This window comes from Acinonyx jubatus, chromosome B4 (assembly GCF_027475565.1).
Source record: "Acinonyx jubatus isolate Ajub_Pintada_27869175 chromosome B4, VMU_Ajub_asm_v1.0, whole genome shotgun sequence".
Lineage (NCBI taxonomy): Eukaryota > Metazoa > Chordata > Mammalia > Carnivora > Felidae > Acinonyx > Acinonyx jubatus.
The window spans coordinates 135,225,839-135,247,042 of NC_069387.1; the positions used below are offsets into that span (position 1 = coordinate 135,225,839).

The 21,204-nt window shown below is 38.5% G+C and overlaps 1 protein-coding gene across 4 annotated transcripts in view; it reads right to left on the reverse strand.

The window, feature by feature from the left end:
- Positions 1-21,204, reverse strand: part of SMC1B (structural maintenance of chromosomes 1B) — a 75,722-nt gene that overhangs the window by 29,028 nt on the left and 25,490 nt on the right. For 2 of the 4 annotated variants that reach the window (XM_027070462.2, XM_027070463.2), the window contains exons 8-12: positions 18,116-18,198; positions 17,115-17,322; positions 14,234-14,419; positions 12,874-13,053; positions 5,035-5,181 (exon numbers count right to left, since the gene is read on the reverse strand). In XM_027070462.2, the coding sequence (XP_026926263.1) occupies positions 5,035-5,181; positions 12,874-13,053; positions 14,234-14,419; positions 17,115-17,322; positions 18,116-18,198 (804 nt within the window). The remainder of the gene's footprint in view (positions 1-5,034; positions 5,182-12,873; positions 13,054-14,233; positions 14,420-17,114; positions 17,323-18,115; positions 18,199-21,204) is intronic. The other 2 variants (XM_027070465.2, XM_027070468.2) reach the window with 2 other exon arrangements.

Below are 21,204 nucleotides of genomic sequence, written 5' to 3' on the forward strand. Positions count from 1 at the left end.
AGAGAGAGAGAGAGAGAGAGAACACAAGTTGGGAAGGGGCAGAAACAGAAAGGGAGAGAGAACTCCAAGCAGGCTCTGTGCTGTTCACGCAGAGACCAACGTGGGACTTGAACCCATGAACCCTGAGATCACAGCCTGAGCTAAGATGGAGAGTAGGACACTTAACCAACTGAGCCACCCAGGTGCCCCAGTTACTGTGTCTTTAGGTTTACAGTTATTCCTCTTGTGAGAATCTTTTCCCACTTTTAGATGTTTTTTGATAGTCCAGAGAAAAACTGGAGTTTTGTTTATCCACATAGCCCTCCCATTAGCTTATTAAATCTAGTAGTTTCAAAACTATAATCCTATTATCAGCAAAAAGTTAGTTTTTTTCTTTTCAAAGATTTATACAAATTTCATTTGTGCCTAACTATATTTACCATAATTTCCAAGACCACATTATATAATAATGTTGATAATAGATATCTCAGTCTACTTCCTAATTTTAACACGGCTTTAATGTTTCACCATTTAAGCAATTACACCTGTTAGGTTTGGGTAAAAGCTATTTATTTAAATCATTTCCACCATTTACTCTTTTAGTTAGCACTTTAATTAGAGCTACCTGCTGAACTTTACCAAATACATTTTTACATATAATGATATGATTTTTCTTATAAGCTGGCAAGTTTCCGTCCTTTCCTATAATCTAGAATGCCTTAGCGAAGATTAGAATTATATTAGAAGTCACCTGGAAACCCACGAGACCCAGAATCCTTGTTTCAATTGTGGTGAAACACACAGAACATTCACCATGTTTACCATTTTCAAGTGTGCAGTTCAGTGGTGTCTAAGTTGCATGTCTGTTGTTGTGTGGCCCTTCTCCAGAAGTCTTTTCATCTTGTAAAACTACAACTTTTGCCCACTGAAGAACTTTATGCTCAGTGAACCACAGTCCGTTCTCCGCACTCCCGAGCCCCGGCACCTGGCAGTCTACTTTCTGTCTCTATGAATCTGACTCCTCTAGGGGCCTCATGTACGTGGAATCCTACAGTATTCGTCTTTTTGCGACTGGCTTATTTCATGTAGCATCACGTCCTCAGGTTCATCCACTGTGTAGCAGGTGTTGGAATTTCCTCCCTTTTTAAGGATGAGTATTTCACTGAATGTACAGAACACATTTGTCTGTCCATTCATCCAGCGATGAACACTTGGGTTGCTTCTACTTTTTGTCTGTTGTGAATAATACCGTTAGGAACATGGGTGTACAACTATCTCTTCTAGACCCTGCTTTCAATTCCTTGGAGTATATACCCAGAAGCAGAATTACTGGATCATACAATGATTCTAGTTTGAATGTTTAAAGGAGCCACCATACTGTCTTCCACAGCTGCTGTCTATTTTACATTCTGGGCGTGTTTATTCAATGGTGGGTCACCCAGCTAGCAGTGGCTTAAAAAAAATGTGGGTTTATTTTTCTCACACAAAAGCAGTGTGATGCAGGCTGATGCAGTTCCTCAACAACGGCATCTAACTTTTAGTTTCCTAGTACAGTGGCTTTATCCTCATGCTTGCTGCCTCTTGGTGCAAGATGGCTGCTGCCTCCCCAGGCCTCTTGACTGAATTCCGGTAAGGAAGAAGAAAATGCAAGTGACTACCAATAATTCCATCTGTATCTCTAAAACGGTCACGTGGCCACTGGTAGCTACAATGAAACTTAGGAAATCAAGTTGTCTTAGTTTTTTTATGATTCTGTAATAGAGCCAAGCAAGAAAGGAAGATGTTATGGATGGGGCCTGGCCAGCAGACTGCACCACTGCCTAACTTTTCAAATGTCCCACTTCTTTTCTAGTTGGTCGGTCTCTCTGTCTGTCTGTCTATCTATCTATCTATCTATCTATCTATCTATCTATCTATCTATCTATCTATGTGTGTGTATATGTATGTATGTATGTATCTACCTATCTTCTTTTAAGTAGGCTTCATACCCAGAACAGAGCTCAGTATGGAGTTTGAACTCATGACTATGAGATCGAGATTTGAACTGAGATCAAGAGTTGGACACTTAACTGAGCCACCCAGGCGTCCCTATATTTATCTTTATATTTTTAATTATATTTTTCTGAAAATATCCCATTTCTTTCAGATTTTTTGTTATTACATAGTTATTTGCTTTTAAGATTCTCTTTAAATGATTTTAATTTTCTCATTTCCAGGCTGTATATTTTTGCTTCTAATTTTTCCTCCCTTTATTAAAATTGCAATTTCTTAGCCTTTCAAAAGAACAGCTTTTAGATTCACTAGTCTTTTTTCTATTTTGACTTGTTCTCTAATTAATTTTAGCTTAAAAAACTGCATTATAAGTTTTTTCTGTTTATTTTGTGGCTGTTGTTCTAATTTCTTAAAGTAATAAATGCCCTTATATTGAATCTTTCTTCTGAAGGTATTTCCTCTTGATGTAGCTTTTATGTCTCACAGACTTCCCATTTACCACTTTAGAGACATGTTGTGATTTGCCTTTTCATTACTTCTTTGATCCCAAAACTACCTATAAGTACATTTCTTAATTTCTATGCAAACGAAAATTTTTTTAGTTGTTACTTCTAACTTAATTTAATTATAATCAAGGTGACCTTTTAAAAACCTATTGAGATTTCTATTATGGACAAGTATATGATCAGTTTTTATAATTATTTCATGGATATTTTAAATAATATCTCACATTTATTGAGTACTTTGATCAGTGTTCTATAAAGTTTACATTTATTCACCCACTTAATCCTCTTAACAGTGCTATGAAGGTGCTTTGTTACCCCCAGTCTCAGTTCAGGGTCCAGGGGAGGGGGCCAACCATAAAGAAATCTGGAAGGTGATAGAAATGTCCTAAATATGATTATGGGGGCAATTACATGACTACATACAACTGTCAAAACATACTGAATCACACACTTAAAATTGGTGCCTATTACTGTATATAAATTACACCTCATTAAAGCCAACAAAAAGTCACACAATATATTTACAACATATATGACTAAGAATTAATTTACTTATACAAATAATTCTTTTTTTTTAATGTTTTCTATTATTTATTTTTGAGAGTGAGTGAGCGAGCGAGCCAGGGAACACACAAGTGGGGGAAGGGCAGAGAGCAAGAGAGACACACACACAGAATCCGAGGCAGGCTCCAGGCTCTGAGCTGTCAGCGCAGAGCCCTACACAGGGCTCAAACCCACGAACCATGAGATCATGACCTAAGCTGAAGCCGGATGCTTAACCGACTGAGCCACCCAGGTGCCCTGAAAATAATTCTTAAAGTAGGTAATAAAATAACAAGCAGCCTAATAGAAAAATGTGCACAAGAAATAAGTACTTTATAGCAAAAATTACAAAGAACCAATGAATATATGAGGAAATGCTCAACCTCAGTTATAATTTAAGAAATGCATATTCAAACAATCAGATATTTTTTTTAACCAATCAGATTGGCAAAGATTAAAAATCTGTTAATATCCAATGTAGCCCTCTAGGGATATACACATTCTACTATAGATTTTCTTTTGATGGGAATTTAGTAACATACATACCCTTAGACCTGGAAATTCCACTTATAGGAATTCATCTTAGAGATGTATTTATACAAAGATATTTTATTTATTTATCTACTGTTTATTTTTGAGAGAGACAGAGCGTGAGCGGGGGAGGGGCAGAGAGCGAGGGAAACACAGAAGGCAAAGCAGGCTCCAGGCTCTGAGCCGTCAGCACAGAGCCCAACGCGGGGCTCGAACTCACAGACCATGAGATCATGCCCTGAGCTGAAGTCGGACACTTAACTGTAATGAGCCATCCAGGCACCCCCAAATAAAGGTATTTTAAAGAATAACAACAAACATGTATACAGTACTCACACATGCCAGATACCATTTTAAGTATTTTAACTGGATTATCTGATTTAATCCTTAAAATAACCCTAAAAGGAAGGTACTTTTATTCTCCCCATTTTACAGGCAGGAAAACTAAGATACAATGGGGTTAGGTATCTTGCCCAAGGTCATACTGCCAGCAAGTGGCAGAGCCAGGATTCAAACTCAGGCAGTGTGGCTACAGAATTTATCCTCCCAGGTAGTTTGTTTTTCATCCTCTAAAGAACATGTAATGAGGGGCACCTGGGTAGCTCAGTTGGTTAAGCGTCCAACTCTTGACTTTGTCTCAGGTCACGATTTCCCAGTTCGTGAGCTCGAACCTTGCATCAGGCTCTGTGCTGACAGTGTGGAACCTGGTTGGGATTCTGTCTCCCTCCCTCTCAGCCCCTCCTCCACTTGCTCTCTCTCTCTCTCTCTCAAAGTAAAAATAAACTTAAAAAAATTTTTTTTATATATATAATGATGCATCATTTGTAATAGCAAAACCCAACACATCCATTATTGGAGACTGATGCAATAAACACAATCTATATAATGAAATACCAGGCAGGATTCATTAAAAATAAGTGGTTCTCTGGGAGCCTGGGTGGCTCAGTCGGTTAAGCGTCCGACTTCCGGCTCGGGTCATGATCTCGTGAGTTCGAGCCCCATGTCAGGCTCTGTGTTGACAGCTTGGAGCCTGGAGCCTGCTTCGCATCCTGTGTCTCCCTCTCTCTCTGCCCCTCCTCCACTCGCATTCTTTCTCTCCGCCAAAATAAATAATAAACATTTAAAATAAAAAAGTCATTCTCTGTATGCTAAGATGAAAACATGTCCGTGTCATAACATAAAATGAAAAAACTTGTTGCAAACATTATTTGTAGCAAAAGTCTATCATAAAACAAGTAGGAAAAATAATATATATGCTTACATATACAGAGAAAATTTCCAGAGGCTATATATCAGACTGTGTTTAGCAAATATCATGGAGATGTAAGGATAGGTAAGAGAAAGATTTTTATATTTTAATTTATTCTATTTTGCTTTACTTGAATTTTTTTAAGCAGGCATAGTCCTTGTATTAGTCCAAAAATTTGTTTAAAAACACAATTACTCTCCTTAGTATGCCACAATGTCTACAGCATGGGCTTACCTTTAATTCCTGGATCAGCTGGGTTCTTCTGTCTCTTAAGTTCTTTATCTCCTTCTCATCCCAGCATCTAGCCTTGTATTTTAAGTCACTTGATCCTCCAGAGATCACCCCAGATTTTAAAAATAATGTTCCATCAAGAGCTACTGTCTGTAAAATTAAAAACATTTTATCCTGGAGAGATGTACATAAGGAAGATAAAGATTGGACATAATATGGAAATTTTTCCAGCTGAGAATTTATAGATGAGAAAAACCACTTAATGAAATTTATGAATAAAATACCCAACTTATGAAGGGACAGACACTAGCCAATAAATGAACCACAAATACAAGTCCTGTTTTGCTAAGGCCCAAAGCAATTCTAGGCAACAGATTAGCAGCAATTAAAAAGTTTCAAAGTAAATTGTACATTAGTTCCAAACATATTCAATAATGAGAGGCAAATTTGGTATCAAATAGTTTGCATTATATATTCCTGTGTTTTGAAGAATTTCTTACCACATGCCAGTGGCATATTATGAAAACAGTCTTAGATACCAAGCATATCACATTCTCCCCGATGCAAATGAAACCGGGAGGAAGAAAAACATTTAAACAGAGTCAGAGGTACAAAATAGCTTCAAGTTTATAGTCCAGTGAGTAATCATATGCTTTATGCAGTAAATGATTCTCAGTGTTTTGCAAATGTTTCTAATTATTTGGTGAAAGCAGGTGCAGACCAACTGTGTAAGACTAAAACCATGCAATGTGAGCTTTAAAAAAAAAAAAAAAGTCAACAAATAGGAATCTCATTCATTCCTTCATTCAGACAAACATTCCCTGCGTGCTACTGTGTTTGAGACGTTCCATACCGGGGACCAGAGTGACCAAAGAAGTGACATATGGTACTGACCCTCAGCAAATCACTCTCGTGGGGAAAAGAAACATATCATTACAACATAAAGCGATGAGAAGCTAGAATCATACTCAGAATAATCTGGAAACATAAAACTGGAGGATTCCAACCCAGCTGCTCTGCAGAGGCTTCCTGAAGAGGCGAAGGCTTCCACTGTATCTTATCAGAGGAACTAGTTAGACGTTAACTAGCTATATTTACCAGAAAACTCAGTTTATTTCTGTCTCACAATTACAGAGGTACGCGTTCCAGGGTTTTTATGGTGACTCCAGAGTTAACAAAAACCCAGACTCCTGACAGAATATTGCTGTACCATCCTTAGCATTTGGATCACTCTTCAAGGGAGACAGCCTTGTTATTTTCTGGAAGGCTTTAGGGGCTCCTTTCCTTCCCAACTGTCGGCTTGGCGATCAGTTTGCTCATGGTCTGAAATGGCTCATGGGGAAAAGTGTTACTGGATAGCAACAGCAGTGGCATGGAGACTGAGCTCCTAACGGGAAGCTCTCTCTGAGCGGGAGGGCAGTTTGGGAAGCCCACTGGTACACACCTTGCTGACTCCTCTGACTTCTTCACAACAATGTGCAGTGATATGGAGGCAGCATCCCTCCCTGGGAACACTTTTAGCTGGGGCTATGTCTGCCCGGCCAAACCGTATTTCATTCACACCGAAGGAAAGGTGAAGAACCACATAGGCTCCTCTCCTTTTCTGCTTTTAAGTTCTCCACAAAGCTTACTCTACGTTTACACTATGTGTCACTAGTGATGTGTATGTCTGAATCTCTTACGTGACCGTTTCAAAGTCATTTGGTAGTCCAGGAGAATCCTACAGCTCCAGCTACTGTGTCTATGTTTCACAAAAGGAGGTAAAAGTTCTATTAAGAAACTTTCCTGGCAGGACTCCTGATGACTGCCATTTACTTCCAATTGTCCCCCCTAGATTGTCACGCAGGAAGATCAGGCTTCTGTTAGTAAGGAAAACAGGGAAAGGGATACTAAGCAGGCAACTGCAGTCTCTGACACACACAGGTAGGAGGTAGCCCAGAAAAGGGCGGTGGTGGAATGCAGGCAGCGGGGCACGGACACACAGACTGTGCGCGTACGTGCATGTGTCACAGGGGTGGGATGGAGACAGAGGCAACGTGAGTTTGGAATTCCTAGAAAGTAACGCGACAGTGAAGGAACAGCACAGAGGTACGGCTAGCAGGCAGGGCAGATCGTGGAGCTCTTTGTGTGCCCTCACGGGAAAATGGGGACTGAACACCACTAAGGACCAGGGAGTTTATGGAGGGCGCGGAGGGGATTAACATGGAATGGGATGGTAGCACATAGGAGACAGAAGTGATCAGACATGAGCTTTAAACAGACCATTCTGGCAATTATTTGAAAAACAGACTGGTCCAATAGACTGGGATTATAGAGGTTATGAGGAAATCCTTGGGGAAAAACCAGAACTTCATTTAGCTAGAATAGTGGTACCAAGAGTTAAATACAGGAGATCAAGATTTAGAAAGAACATTAATTTAGTTTCAGACATACTGATTTTACAGTGCTTGTAGGCTAGTATTTTATTTACTTATTTATAATGCATATTTTGATTACTTTCTAAAAGAAATTAGATTTCATAAATCATAATAAAGATTATAATAAATATAAATATGCAGTAAGATAGCCTCAAATAATAACTAGAGATAAGAAATCATACTAGGTGGAAAAAGAACCAAATATAATAATCTATAATGAGAAATCACTGAAAAAGAGAAAATGAGAAATCACTGAATTCAATTAAGCAAGCAGAAAAACAAAAATTATTCAATATATGATATTGGGATAGGTAATTAACCATTTAGGGGGAAAAAGCTAATACCTATACCTAATAATACACATCAAAATAAATTTCAGATTAAAATTCAGAACCGGTACCACCAAAAAACATGAGAAAAATTAAGTAAATATATATTTGATTTTATAGTAAAGACCCCATTAAACATGTAAAAACAATACTCACAAAAGTTAAACTGCTTCCTAAACATATAGCTTATATACCATAGTACGCACTAGAGCTTGCTAGGGTATGGTTGCCAGATTTAGCAAAGAGAGAAGCAGCACACCCAGTTACATGTGAATTTCAGATAAACAATGAAAAAAATTTTAATACAGGTGGTATGTCCAAATGTTTTCTCTGGTAACTGTAGGAGACAAGTTAGGGATGGCTTTCATTTTCCTTTTTGAGCTCTATTTTCCCAAATCTCTGAATTGCACATTTATTAACTTGTGTATCTGATATACAAAAGCCAAACATAACAGTGAGGAAAAACCTCACCGGGGCTGGCGTGGAGAGGGGCACAAAGAGCTCTGCGCTAATGAGAATCTGCCATATCGTGCATGGGAGTACAACGCCAGCGCCCTCTTCCCAGCTACAAGTCAACTTCTCCTCTTTGAGCAGGGGTACAGTTTTCTGAGGCTCTTTTTACTTCATTGCTTGGTTGGCTGCTGCTGTTGTTACTACAACGGTTTACTACTGCATATAACGTGCTCGGCACAGTACAGAGATGCTGTTTAGTTCTATGTTCACAACCCCATTAAGTAGATACTATTTCCATTGTACAGATAGGGACCAAAAGATATTAGGTAACTTGCCTAAGGCCATACACGGGGACCAAAGCCCAAGTTGGCTGAACATCTATCCCCGTGTTCTCACCGACCATGTTATACACTTCCTTCAATTCCAAAAACATTGTGAGCACCAATCACAGAATTATGAATCTTACTTGTTTTAATAGTTTCTAGGTTTATTAAAATAACATTTCTTCCCAAGGTAAATGTAATCTCCAACAACCTATTTTCATTTGATTTACAGTCAAATTCCTATTCCAGAGGACTATAATTATAACTTCCAGCCTGCAATTTCCTTAACTTAAATCTTACATTAGTTGGTCAGGGTTGTAATCCTAGTCGGAGGTCACATTCCTGAAAAATACCTTGGCTGGCACAGTTGGGATTTCATGACAGAAGAGTGGGAGGAATTTTTAAATAACACTAAATGAAACTTCTAGAGAGTATGTGCTAGAAAAAAATTCTTAGGCATTAAACACTTATTCTGCAGGATTACCAACCAATCCACCGAATCAGCTTCGACTGTTTCAAGAATAGCGTTTCAGTCTTATAAACTGCTAAGGTAGATTCTCCCATAAATTTTTGTGTTATGCAGATTCTACATATTTTTAACGTTCCCTTTCAGTGGTATGAAAAATAATATACTTTAATATTTTATTTCTGAATGGAAAAGATATTCACTGAATTCAAAATCCAAAAGATACAAGACTGTAGAGTGAAAAATTTCCCTGGCCCCTACCACCCACATGCCCTCCCCAGAGGTTATCAGTGATGTGATTCTCCCAGAATGTTCTTGCATAAACAGATGCGTGCAAACATCTCTTATTTCCCCCAATGTTTTACACACATGGTAACACACTACACACTAGTCTACATATGACTTTTTTAAAAAACTGAATAGATCTTGGAGGTGGTCTCATACTTGTACATAAAGGACTTCATTCTTATTTAAGGTTGCACATTATCAGTATTCCATTCTATGAACACACTACTTTCATTGAATTAGTCTTGTCTGGAATGTTTCCCATTTTTCCTGTTACACAGAATGGTTCAATAAATAAATCATTTCATGTACATGTGAGTTCATCTGTGTGTGAAGTTCCTAACAAGTACAACTGGTAGAACGGCCCTTCGCAGAGCTGATACGAATTTTATACTCTCAGAGCAGGGGATGGAAGGGTTTCTCTCCTCACACGGTGTTAGCAAACCTTCCAATGTTTATCAACCCGACAGGTGGAAAAAGCATTGAGTGCAGTTTTAGTCGGCATTTCCCATATAAAGGGAGAATGAGTTTTCACATAGAAGAGCAATTATATTTCCTTCCACGATAATACATTTGTTCAAATCCTTCATTTTTCTGCTTTGTGTTCTTTTTTTCCATTGATTTATAGGAAAATTTGCTCTTTACTCTGAGCTGCAAATATTATCCCTGGTTTGCCATGTCTTTTGATTTTGCTTGTGGTTTGTGCCATGCAGAATTTTTTATGTGAATTTACCCATCTTTTATGGCTTTGGGTTTTGTTTTTTTTTTTGTCATACTGAAAAGGTCTTACTATCTCTGACATTAAGAATAAAGCCCCGGGGTGCCTGGGGGGCTCAGTGGGTTGATCGACTGACTTTGGCTCAGGTCATGATCTCGTGGTTTGTGGGTTTGAGCCCCGTGTCAGGCTCTGTGCTGACAGCTCAGAGCCTAGAGCCTGCTTCTGATTCTGTGTCTCCCTCTTTCTCTGCCCCTCCCACACTTATGCTCTGTCTCTCTCTCAGAAATAAACATTAAAAAAAAATTAAAAAAAAAATAAATCCCCCATGCTTTCTCTTAATAGACTTATAGTTTCATTTCTCGCATTTATATTTTGAATCCATCTGAAATATATTCTGATATAAGGTATGAAATTTAGATTCAACTATGTTCTGTTCTAGATGGTGCCCAGTTTTTAAATTTAAAAAAAAAAAAATTTTTTTTTTAATGTTTATTTATTTTTGAGACAGAGAGAAACAGAGCATGAACAGGGGAGGGGCAGAGAGAGAGGGAGACACAGAATCGGAAACAGGCTCCAGGCTCTGAGCTGTCAGCACAGAGCCCGACGCGGGGCTCGAACTCACGGACCGTGAGATCATGACCTGAGCCGAAGTCGGACGCTTAACCGACCGAGCCACCCAGGCGCCCCTTAAATTTTTTTTTTTTAATGTTTATTATTTATTTCTGAGAGAGAGACAGAGTGAGAGTGGGGAGTGGCACAGAGAGAGAGGGAGACACAGGATCTGAAGGAGCTCCAGGCTCCGAGTGGTCAGCCACAGAGCCCGACGCAGGGCTTGAACTCACGAACCGTGAGATCGTGACCTGAGCTAAAGTTGGACGCTTAACCGACTGAGCCACCCAGGAGCCCTGGTACCCAGTTTTTTCAATTTACTGTACCCTGCATTTTATTTTGTTTAATGTGCATAATTTTTGGAAAAATGATCTTTTCACAAATTACTAGCTAGTTAATGACATTTTTCTGGGTCTGTTTTTTGCTAACCATGTTAAAAACATAAATATATCTTTCCATATACTTTTTAAAGTAAGTCACCCAACTTATGGGAAAGGAAACAAATTATTATTGTTTCTCTGGTTAAGGGGAATGGATGGAATAATCGCATGCATTTAAAGAGAGTCCAGATTTTAAAATGTTGCTATATAAATTTAAAAATATTTAGAAATTGAGTTATCATAAAAATCTTGATGACCAAACTATAGCTAGCAGAACCGCTATAACTTATATTATGTAGTTCATATATACTGTGTAGATTATAAACTAGCCCAAATATCATTTTGTGACGTCACTTGCAGTATTTGAATTTAGAAACATTTTAAACCCAATATCAAGTCTGTAGAAAGATATCAAGTCCATGGAAAACCAAAAGCACAAATTGAAGACATTTTCTGTGAAATGTGACGTCTACACAGAAAATTCTTTAAGTGGAACAGGAAGAAGATAAAGTCCCTGAAATATACTTAAGATACAAGTAAGACAAATGAAGCTAATTAGAATTTTGAAATAATGAAAAGAACGAGAGACAGCCTAGAGGAGTAAGGCGTGTTACTGTGAACAAGATATAGGGCCGTGAAAGTTCGTTGAATGAAAGAATAAACAGTCTTATCTTCATGTGACCTCTTTAAATTGACCATACAAATCTTCAAAATCAATTTTACAAACATATTTTACAAACATACAAAAATCAATTCTAGTATAAATAGGTCGCAAAATATCTTAAGCTCACTTATGATACCTCCTTAAATTTAATGTGTAGAAGTCAATGACAGTGATCAAATTACGATTACTGAAAGAAGTACTAAAATGTATGAGAAATTAATCATGTTAGGTAAGTTAATAAACTCAATACTGGAAATTCCTACTTCTCATAACAATAGCCTATTTTGTATTAATCTGCAATTCTGGACATTCCAGATCTGATGTGTAAATTAGCTTAGTACTAAATAAAAAAACAACTGGCACTTTTTGAGAGCTATTTGCTAGGCACTGAAATGGAATTTTGCATGTTATTACTTAATTTAACCCTCTAACCCTATGAAATGGGTACTATTATTTCTCCAATTTTAAATGATAAAATTAGATGTGTAGAAACTCTCTGGAAGGTGTATCATTAAATACTAAGTAGCATCACTGGTCTTACCTCATAACTTATGCTCTCAGACTCTATGTTATAATTCATAACAAATGTAGTTCAAAAAAACCCTATGTCAGATAATTTGAGGAATTTAACACTGCTTAACTAAATATAAATTATTCAACTGAGTAAAACGGTATTTTTTAAATAAAAATTATCCTCTTGAGATTAGCATTCAGTAAGCTCATTTCAATTGTGCTATCCTTAGAACTTCAAGTGTGCCAAGACCGTGAATGTGTAAAAGGACAATGTCTGCGTTGAGCTACGGAAGAATTAATATAAAATATAAGCCCCTAAAACCTTTTTCCCGGTATCCAGAAACACATGTATGATATATGAAATGCCAGGAAAGTCAGAGATGCACCAAGGACATTTACTGCATGTCAGGTAAAAAAAAAAAAAAAATTAACTGCGTTAGGCTATGATTACAATAGATCTAATTTCTAAAATACAATTTATGATAACAGGGAATACTACAGAAATTAATTCTTTGAAAATTCAACGAGACATTTTAACAATCACCGAAGCCGTAACTGTCCTAGGTTCTGTTAGTTTTCCTTCTAAAAGAGAGCATATGAGCATATATAAATATTTGTGTGTATAGTATGTTAGTCTCATAAATACTGCTTCAAATTATCCCAAGGTGTGATCTAAGCCTCTTACTTTCCGTCTTTCAGGTCCACCGAATGCAATATGCCTTGCTTCCTCCACAGTCTCACAGACAAGGCCATTTCCACACACGAACTGAATTACTTTCTTCAGCTGAGGAAACTGAGTCTTTATGACATCAATCATCATTTTACAGCCTTTAATCTCCCTCAGTCTTTCATTGATTGGCTTGATCTGAAAGGTTAAAAAGTACTTGTTATATTAGATACACTAAAATAAAAATGCAATATTTAGTACATGCTCAAAAAGCATACATAAGCATGACAGCAAAAAATTAACAGAATGAACTTATATGCAATAAAATTTGACAAGAACCTGATGAACTATATCCCACTGACTGGCCCACGTAACATTTAAAGGAAACACACTTGAGCAAAAGCCAGAAGATACAATTTCCAGATTCAACTCTGCCACCAGCCAGCTGGGCCAAAGCAATGGCTGACCAGGGTTCCAGGCTCTCAAAATGAGAAAAGCTAATGGGAGATAACGCCCATTTACGTATGTGTCAAGAGAGTGGCACATCATGGAACTCTGAAAATCATTTTAGGCTTAAATGACCAGGAAGGCCTTCAGACCTTTTTTGACATGACTTTTAGGCTGGGTGTGTAAACAGATTTTTAAAAAGCGTCTGCGATGATTACTGGAAAACAGCAGGTAGGTATGACCTCACTGTTACGAGAACAAGCCAGTGAGAACTAATGACAGACAAGGCGGAGAGTCAAGTGCAGGGCAGTCCAAGTCTAGGGCACAAGCTCTAACCGCTACACACACTGCCTGCAGCTCAGGGTCTTGAAAGCTGGACCAAGCAGAGCATTTTCTCTAGGAGGCAAAAAACCAGTAAAGGACGTCAATTATGATAACGACAAGCCTCCTGCTATGGGAATTTACTCTGGGTACTCTAAGGCCTCTCAATACATAAGGCCCCAAATTTTGTCTGCTCCACCAAAGACTGATATGTGTTTCCTGCGATGTATGTAAATACGTGATTGCATATTTAACAACTGAGACCCAGGGTTGGCATTTCAAGGACAGACTGATATGTCTTAACTGTTCCTACCGTTTGCTACAGAACAAAATAAATTGCTGGCTAGCAGGCAGAGTGGTGTACCACTAGAGTCATGTCCTCAAAATCATCAAGGTACACTTACAGCAAAACTAAATTAGAAAGAAATGATATTAAATCAAGAACTACTTATGCTTTGCCTACCAATACTCTAACACCAGCCATTTGAGTGACTAACAGGCATTCAAGCTATGACTTTTTTCCTATCACTGCCTAGTTTTAGGCAATAAAGACATGCTTTAAAGACAAGATTTTGTCACCACTAAGTAATAAACATTACAAATCTCTTACATCAAGGTAATCTAGAGCAAGGAATGTCTCCGGTTCAGCTCTTTCCTCCTTCAGAAATCGAATACAATCTTTTGCTACCTTTTCAGAGGCTACAACAATGGCAACCATGTAGCGACCAAAAAGTTTAGTAACAGCCAGTTGGTATTTCTTATGAATAGGGTGGCAGAGGTCAAGCAGTCTTCCAAACTTAGCAGGTGTCAAAACAGGAGAAAACAAACACATTATTGAGGGACAAATAATTCAGTTTTTCAACGTAACAGATCATAATGGACCATAAACTAATTTTACAGAACTATAAATATCATATTTGAACACTGTCTCATTCAAATGGACATAGGTTTAATTAGGAAGTATCCATTTAGGTGTGCCACACTTCATTTAAGAGCAATGAGGAGAGACTAGCCTTACCAAGGTATTGAAATGCTTCACGAAGCCACGGTAATTCATCCACTCTCTGAGTATTAAATAAGAATCTATGAGGTGCCTGCTACATGCAGTTTACTGAGCTAGAAATTGTGTGACCATCACTGAACAAGTGACCTTACAAGGCTTTCAGTCCAGTAGAGAAGATATAAATGACAATTACAAGCATGCACAAAATAGAGGGATAATATACACTGTGATAACACGAAGTATTCTGAGCGCGTGTAACAGGGACCAGGTTGACTGGAGAAGCCGGGGAAGTCTTCCTATGAAGAAGTGTTAGATGAGATCTGATGAATGGCCAAGAAGTAATTAGACTGAAAATCAAAAACTTTACTAGAAAGTGTCAGCATATCAACCGTCCCGTATCATCACTGCTCCCTAGAAAATCTGAAGATTCAATTTTACATCTTTCTACTCTTTCTTCATTTAATAGGTTCTATTTCAGGAATACCAATTTCTTTATGATAGGGCATCGTTGTCTTTAATATTCATTATCTTGCTGTTTGTATTTTTCTTCTCCGCTCAACCTGTGATTAACTCAAACCTTACTTCCAGGTCAGTCATTTGACTTTCAGCTACATAACCCATTCCTCACTACTTGCAATTTACTTACTAGTTCAGCAATAATATTTGTTCTTGATTTGTTTTCGTGGCTCTATGTTTTACTTTTTATTTTGTTTTAGCTCAGATGTGAATCTGGTTTTATGAATTCAAGCTCTTACTAAATTATCCATAGCACACCATACTTAAGGGGGATTTTGTTCAGTAACCTTCTTCCAGACTAGCCTCTTTGACTCCTAAATGCTTTTTTAAAAATTTTATTTAAAAATGTTTTTTTCAGAGACAGAGCGTGAACAGGGGAGGGGCAGAGAGAGAGGGAGACACAGAATCTGAAGCAGGGTCCAGCTCCAAGATATCAGCACAGAGGCCGACATGGGGCTCGAACCCACGAACTGTGAGATCACGACCTGAGCCAAAGTTGGACGCTTAACCAACTGAGCCACCCAGGCGCCCCATTCTAAATGCTTTTTAAATTACTCTTTCTTTTTATTATTGCATGTACCTACAGCTGTTGTATTGATTCTTTTCAACTTGCTTACGTGGGCAGCTCTGTTCAGACCTTTAAGTTGCTGTGGTGGATAACTTTCCTGAGTGCCTCACCTACAACTGAGAGCACCAAGTGGTGGACTAAATTAGGTATTTTCTGTTTTATCTCCTCAGTATTTTCTGGTCTGTTTTCTATCACCTAATGGCGTGGAGGATAGGGGCAAATGAGAGCGGAGTTGAGGTTGTGTAGATCTCTTGTCTGAATACTTGAGCTTTGCTCTTTCTTCTGAGTTTTTAATCAATATCCAATCCCAAGGTTCCTCTGCCTCGGGGGAGGAGGGAAAATTCCATTTTGGGTACAGGGTTTTGAATTGGCCTTTACTTCCATCTAAGAACATCAGAGGTTTATGTTTGCTGACCCACTAGTTTTGAATCAGAAGGAAACAAATATATATAATATATATACACACATACATACACACACTCACACACGTATATACTTGTGTTTACTTGTTGCTAGATTAAGGGATACTAGGTGAGAATTCTCAGGAATTTGTCAGTTTTCCTTCTGCAGAGTTAAGAACAAGAAATGTTCAATTTTTTTTCTTTTTTTTTTTTTTTAAATCATGGACTATCACCATTTTCTGAAGTTTACGGCATTAGATGTAATAGCCCCGTTCCTTTTTTGGTTGTTAAACTACTTTTTAAAACTAGTTTCGTCATTTTGTTTGGTACTAGGGGGAAGGATTGTGTGACCCAGCCTTATTCCTCCCCCATCACTACCCAGAAGTCAAGACCAGTTTCAAAACAGTTCAAGAGGTTGCCAGGGCCAAAAGCTAAGAACAGGCCCTCCTAAGAGAAGGACTGCACGGTGTCCCCTGGTGTTAATGACAAGAGAGTGAGACACCACAACCCCGACAGCAGAGGAAGTCATTCTGTGAAGCTGATGCCCCAACAACCGGAGCTGTCCTGCAGCTAATAAAATGTATCAGCAGAAGCGGATACATGGATTTAGAGAATAAAACATCATTATTTCAAAAGTATGCCATTGAGGTTAACTGAAAATACTAAAAACAAAACAAAACAAAACAAAACAAAACAAAACAAAACAAAACCAAGAACATGAGGCTTGAGGCGATCTGTTGTGACCTATGGGGATAGTGGTCGTAACTCAGACTTTCTGGGTCATACTGTTAATGTCCAGGTTTCTCTCAGATAATTACTTATCTTTAGACGCTGTTGGAAGTTAAATTTTGTCACAATTATCTACTATTATATTTTCAATACAAATAATCAAACACAAAACTAAAAGACTTCTGAATTCTGCTTCCTAATAATGGTAACTTTTTAAATCCCAAGTAAGAAAGCTTAGCCCTTTTGTTTCAATTAACTATTCACTTCTAATTACCACAGAATCTGGGTAAAGTCTTTTAAGGTGTTCTAGAACTTCTGCTCTCTTCTGCTGACGTTTTCCCTCATGGTTATCAATTCCAGCATTCTGCAATTCACTTCTAATAAGGTTCAATTCTTCATTAACTTCAGACATTCTTGATTTTGTGTTTTCAATTTCAACCACTAGGGTTTCCTCTTGCTGTTTTTTCTCTTTCAAGCAATCCCTACATAACAATAACAACAAGTTACTAGCAAAAAGAAAAAAAATTAATTGCAAGATACAACATACTGTGGTCTGGCACTGTAGGGGAATGGAATAGTGCTTATCAATTTTAAATGATGAAAACGACAATAAAACAAGCTTAGCACCAGACATGGGCAAAGAGATGTTGATCATTCTTTGTTGATTCAGAAGATACACATTTCTGAAGACTAAGAGAGTGAAAGTAAGGATAGATCACTATAATCAGAGGAGTCGTTGTGGGCTTAATAAGAAGTAAATGCCAATGAAAAACAAAAATCTTAGTGGGAGGATAATCAGGTCATGCCAGCTATCGTGACATAACTTATTATAACACATCAATACCAACATTTCAAGTTTCATCACTTGAAAGTTTATATTTTAAAACTTAAATAGTGTATTTACTTATGTGGTTAAGTCTAATTTTTAATTATCTACAATGAAATGAAAAAAATGGAGGAGTGAGGGGCCCCTGGATGGCTCAGTTGGTTAAATGTCCAACTCCTGATTTCAGTTCAGGTCGTGATCTTGCAGTCATGGGATCGAGCCCCACATTGGACCCCATGCTGAGTATGGAGGCTGCTTGGGATTCTCTCTCTCTCCTTCTCTCTCTGCCCCTTCCCCCCTCAAAACAAATAAACATTTTTTTAAAAAAGAAAAAAACTGCAGGAGTGAGAACATTATGATACAGTGGAAGCTTTCATTTCACAGATATACCCCAAATATACCAGACCCTTGAGACATAAGAAAGCCACAAGAATTTCCCCTGTACCCACATGCATGTTTTTGTATATTCTTCCAACTTCTCTATTCGTTTTTTATGATCTTCTATCTGCTCTTTTATTTGTTTTAGATTTTCCTAAAACAGGAAGAAAACTTAAAATCAATTACAGCAACTCCAAATAAAGTTATTTTTCACTATCCTCCTAGAAGTTACTACAGAATTGTAAGATGTTCTAAACTTGAAATATATCAAATATAACCATATGAAAACACCTATAAGCGCAAGGTTTAACTCTGAAAAGGCAGTAAAGCATAGAGCTTTGAGTCTGTAAGGGTCAAGGTTCAAATCCTGGCTCCACCATTCACTAGATATTTGGCAACTCCAAACTCTAAGGGTTGATCTTCAAATGTCTACACATTTCTTATCCGTCCCTCAAACTAATTCATTCAATAAATATTTATTCCCTGGCTGCCATGTACTGGGAACTAGAGATATAATAATGAACAGGATAGAGTCTCTGCTCTTAAGGACTGAGGGCTGGTGGGAGACACACAAGTAGACAGTAATTCTAGGGCAGCTACTTGGTGTTACAAACAGCATAGGCACCTGGAAGGCAACCATGGGCTTGTGAGACTAGGACTTTGCAAAAGTCTTGCTCCATTCACTGTATCACTAAATACAAGTGCTGTACTAGCCTTCAAGGTTTCATATCTAACCTTTCCCGTATTCACCCCGTGCACTACAGCCAGATTAACCTTTCTTACTCCATTACTAAGTGATCTAAAACCAGGAGCATACCAAAGTAAAAACAATTCCCTTTCAGTATATAATAGCAGATGAAATGACAAAATTTTCATCTGGAAAAGGAAAAATATATTCTATGAAGATAATTATGTCATTTTACTCATTTGTAATACAAATTCACTGAATAAACATCTACTGTGCTAGGTGCCGGAGTTATAAAAATAAGCAAGACATAGTTCCTTTTCTCTAGAACTCACACATTTCACAATTAGAGTCGTTATACTGAAATTCTATTATCACAAACTTAAGAATTCCATTCAAAGAGGGGCCCCTGGGTGGCTCAGTCGGTTAAGCGTCCGACTTCGGCTCAGGTCGTGATCCCACAGTTCATGGGCTCGAGCCCTGCGTCAGGCTCTGTGCTGACAGCTCAGAGCCTGGAGCTTGCTTCCGATTCTGTGTCTCCCTCTCTCTCTCTGCCCCTCTCCTGCTCATAGTTTGTGTCTCTCTCTGTCTCAAAAATAAACATTAAAAAAATAAAACTTTCAACAACAAAAAAGAATTCCATTCAAAGAAGCAAAAACAAGATGAACGAGGCATACCAAATTAAGTCAATTGGAAACACCTGCCTCTGCCTTTGCTCTGGCCACTCCCAGGGCTTGTATCACGCCAGCTGGGCTCCTTTGTGGTCAATACTTATCAAGGTCACCATCTGTTATGCCAAGAGCTCAGAACAAACTTCAGATATGGCTTAGTTTAAAGAATGGGCTTTAATGAAGAAAATGGAAAAGGCCAGGGTCTTCCCATGGAGAAGTGGTTAAGGCCTGGGTGTTCTGCTCGACACACAATAGAGGATAATCAGACAGTTTTGGTACCAGGTCTGGATTTGCGATGCCGGCTGATCACGCAGTTGTCTGGGAGAAGCAAACACCGCCCAGAACCTTGTGATCTCAGGATCTGTGGGAAGTTAAAGCTCCTCCTGTCCTGTGGGAAACTGAGTCTGGGTACAGACGTCTCCATCTGTCTCCAACCTGACATGTTCTTCTTCTACTAGCGATGTGTTTATATTCAAAAGACAGCCGCAGGGCGCCTGACACTCGATTTCAGTTCGGGTCATGATCTCACCGCTCGTGAGATCAAGCACCGTGTCAGGCTCTGTGCTGACAGCATGGAGCCTGCTTGGGATTCTCTCCCTGCCTTCCCCTCTCCCACTCACGTGTATGCATGTGTGCTCTCTGTCACATAAACATTAAAAAAAAAAAGACAGCTGCAATTCAACCACCACTTACTGACATCTAAGTACATGGTTTACAACGAACACTGTTACAAACCCTGCCTTTAAAAGCTTCCAGTCTAGTAGAACTGGTACCAAATGAACTGTACTTCTTATTCAATCTGATAAAAGCCCTTAGATGCAGATTAAGCCCAATGAGTAATTAGATGAGGAATAAATTATTTTCAGGTTTTTGGTGGGAAGAAAAAGTGGGCCCGAGAAGGCTTTGCAGTGTGAGTAACTACAGAATTTAATATGTAAAGATGAGGAGGTTTTCCCAAAACTAGCATGTACAAAGGCAAAAATGTACAAAGAATATTTACTGAAATCAGTGTACAATTTCATAACGTGATGCAAACGATACAAGTGTTTTAAAGTAGTTACTGCTTTGGTACCGCATCTGTTTTTCTCCTTCCACAAAACGTTCCCTCTTCCACTCATGATTATCAAATAGTTCGCCTTTCATTCTTGGTCGTCTTTTCAGCTGCCAATTCACAACACGCCCAACGTGAGAGGCAGTGCAGTGTATGAAGAAGACTGACTGTGGAGACAAAGCGCCTGGAACCAAATCCCAGTTCCTCCACTTACTCGTTTAGTCAAGTGAACCATGTTGTGCCTTGATTCCTTCATCCGTGAAATTCGCCCATCGAATATTTACTGATTATCCCTTCTGGATAAGGAACTATTCTAGACACTTGGGTTGTATCGGGGAACAAAACAGACAAACATCTCCCCGCTTTTGTGGAGTTAACTTTCTAGAGGGGGAAGGCAGACAAATATAGTATGGAAATTAAATCATGTGTTAGGAGAGAAACACTTTGGGAGAACAGAGCTGGGGCAAGGCCAGCAGAAGTGTGGTGGGTACTGTAATTTTAGATAGGGAGGTCAGGGTAGGCTTCAATGAGAAAGCAACATCTGAGCAAAGACTTGCAGGAAGTGAGGGAGTGGCAAATGAAGAAATGTACGGCAAGCTTGTTCCTAGCAGAGGAATAACCGGTGCAAAGGCCTGAAGGCAGAAATATGTCCAACATGTTCCAGGAGGCCAGTACAGCCAGATCACAGGGAGTAAGAGGGAGAACAGATAAAGGAGATTTGAAAGGTAAACTGGAGGGGGAGGGGCGAGCGAC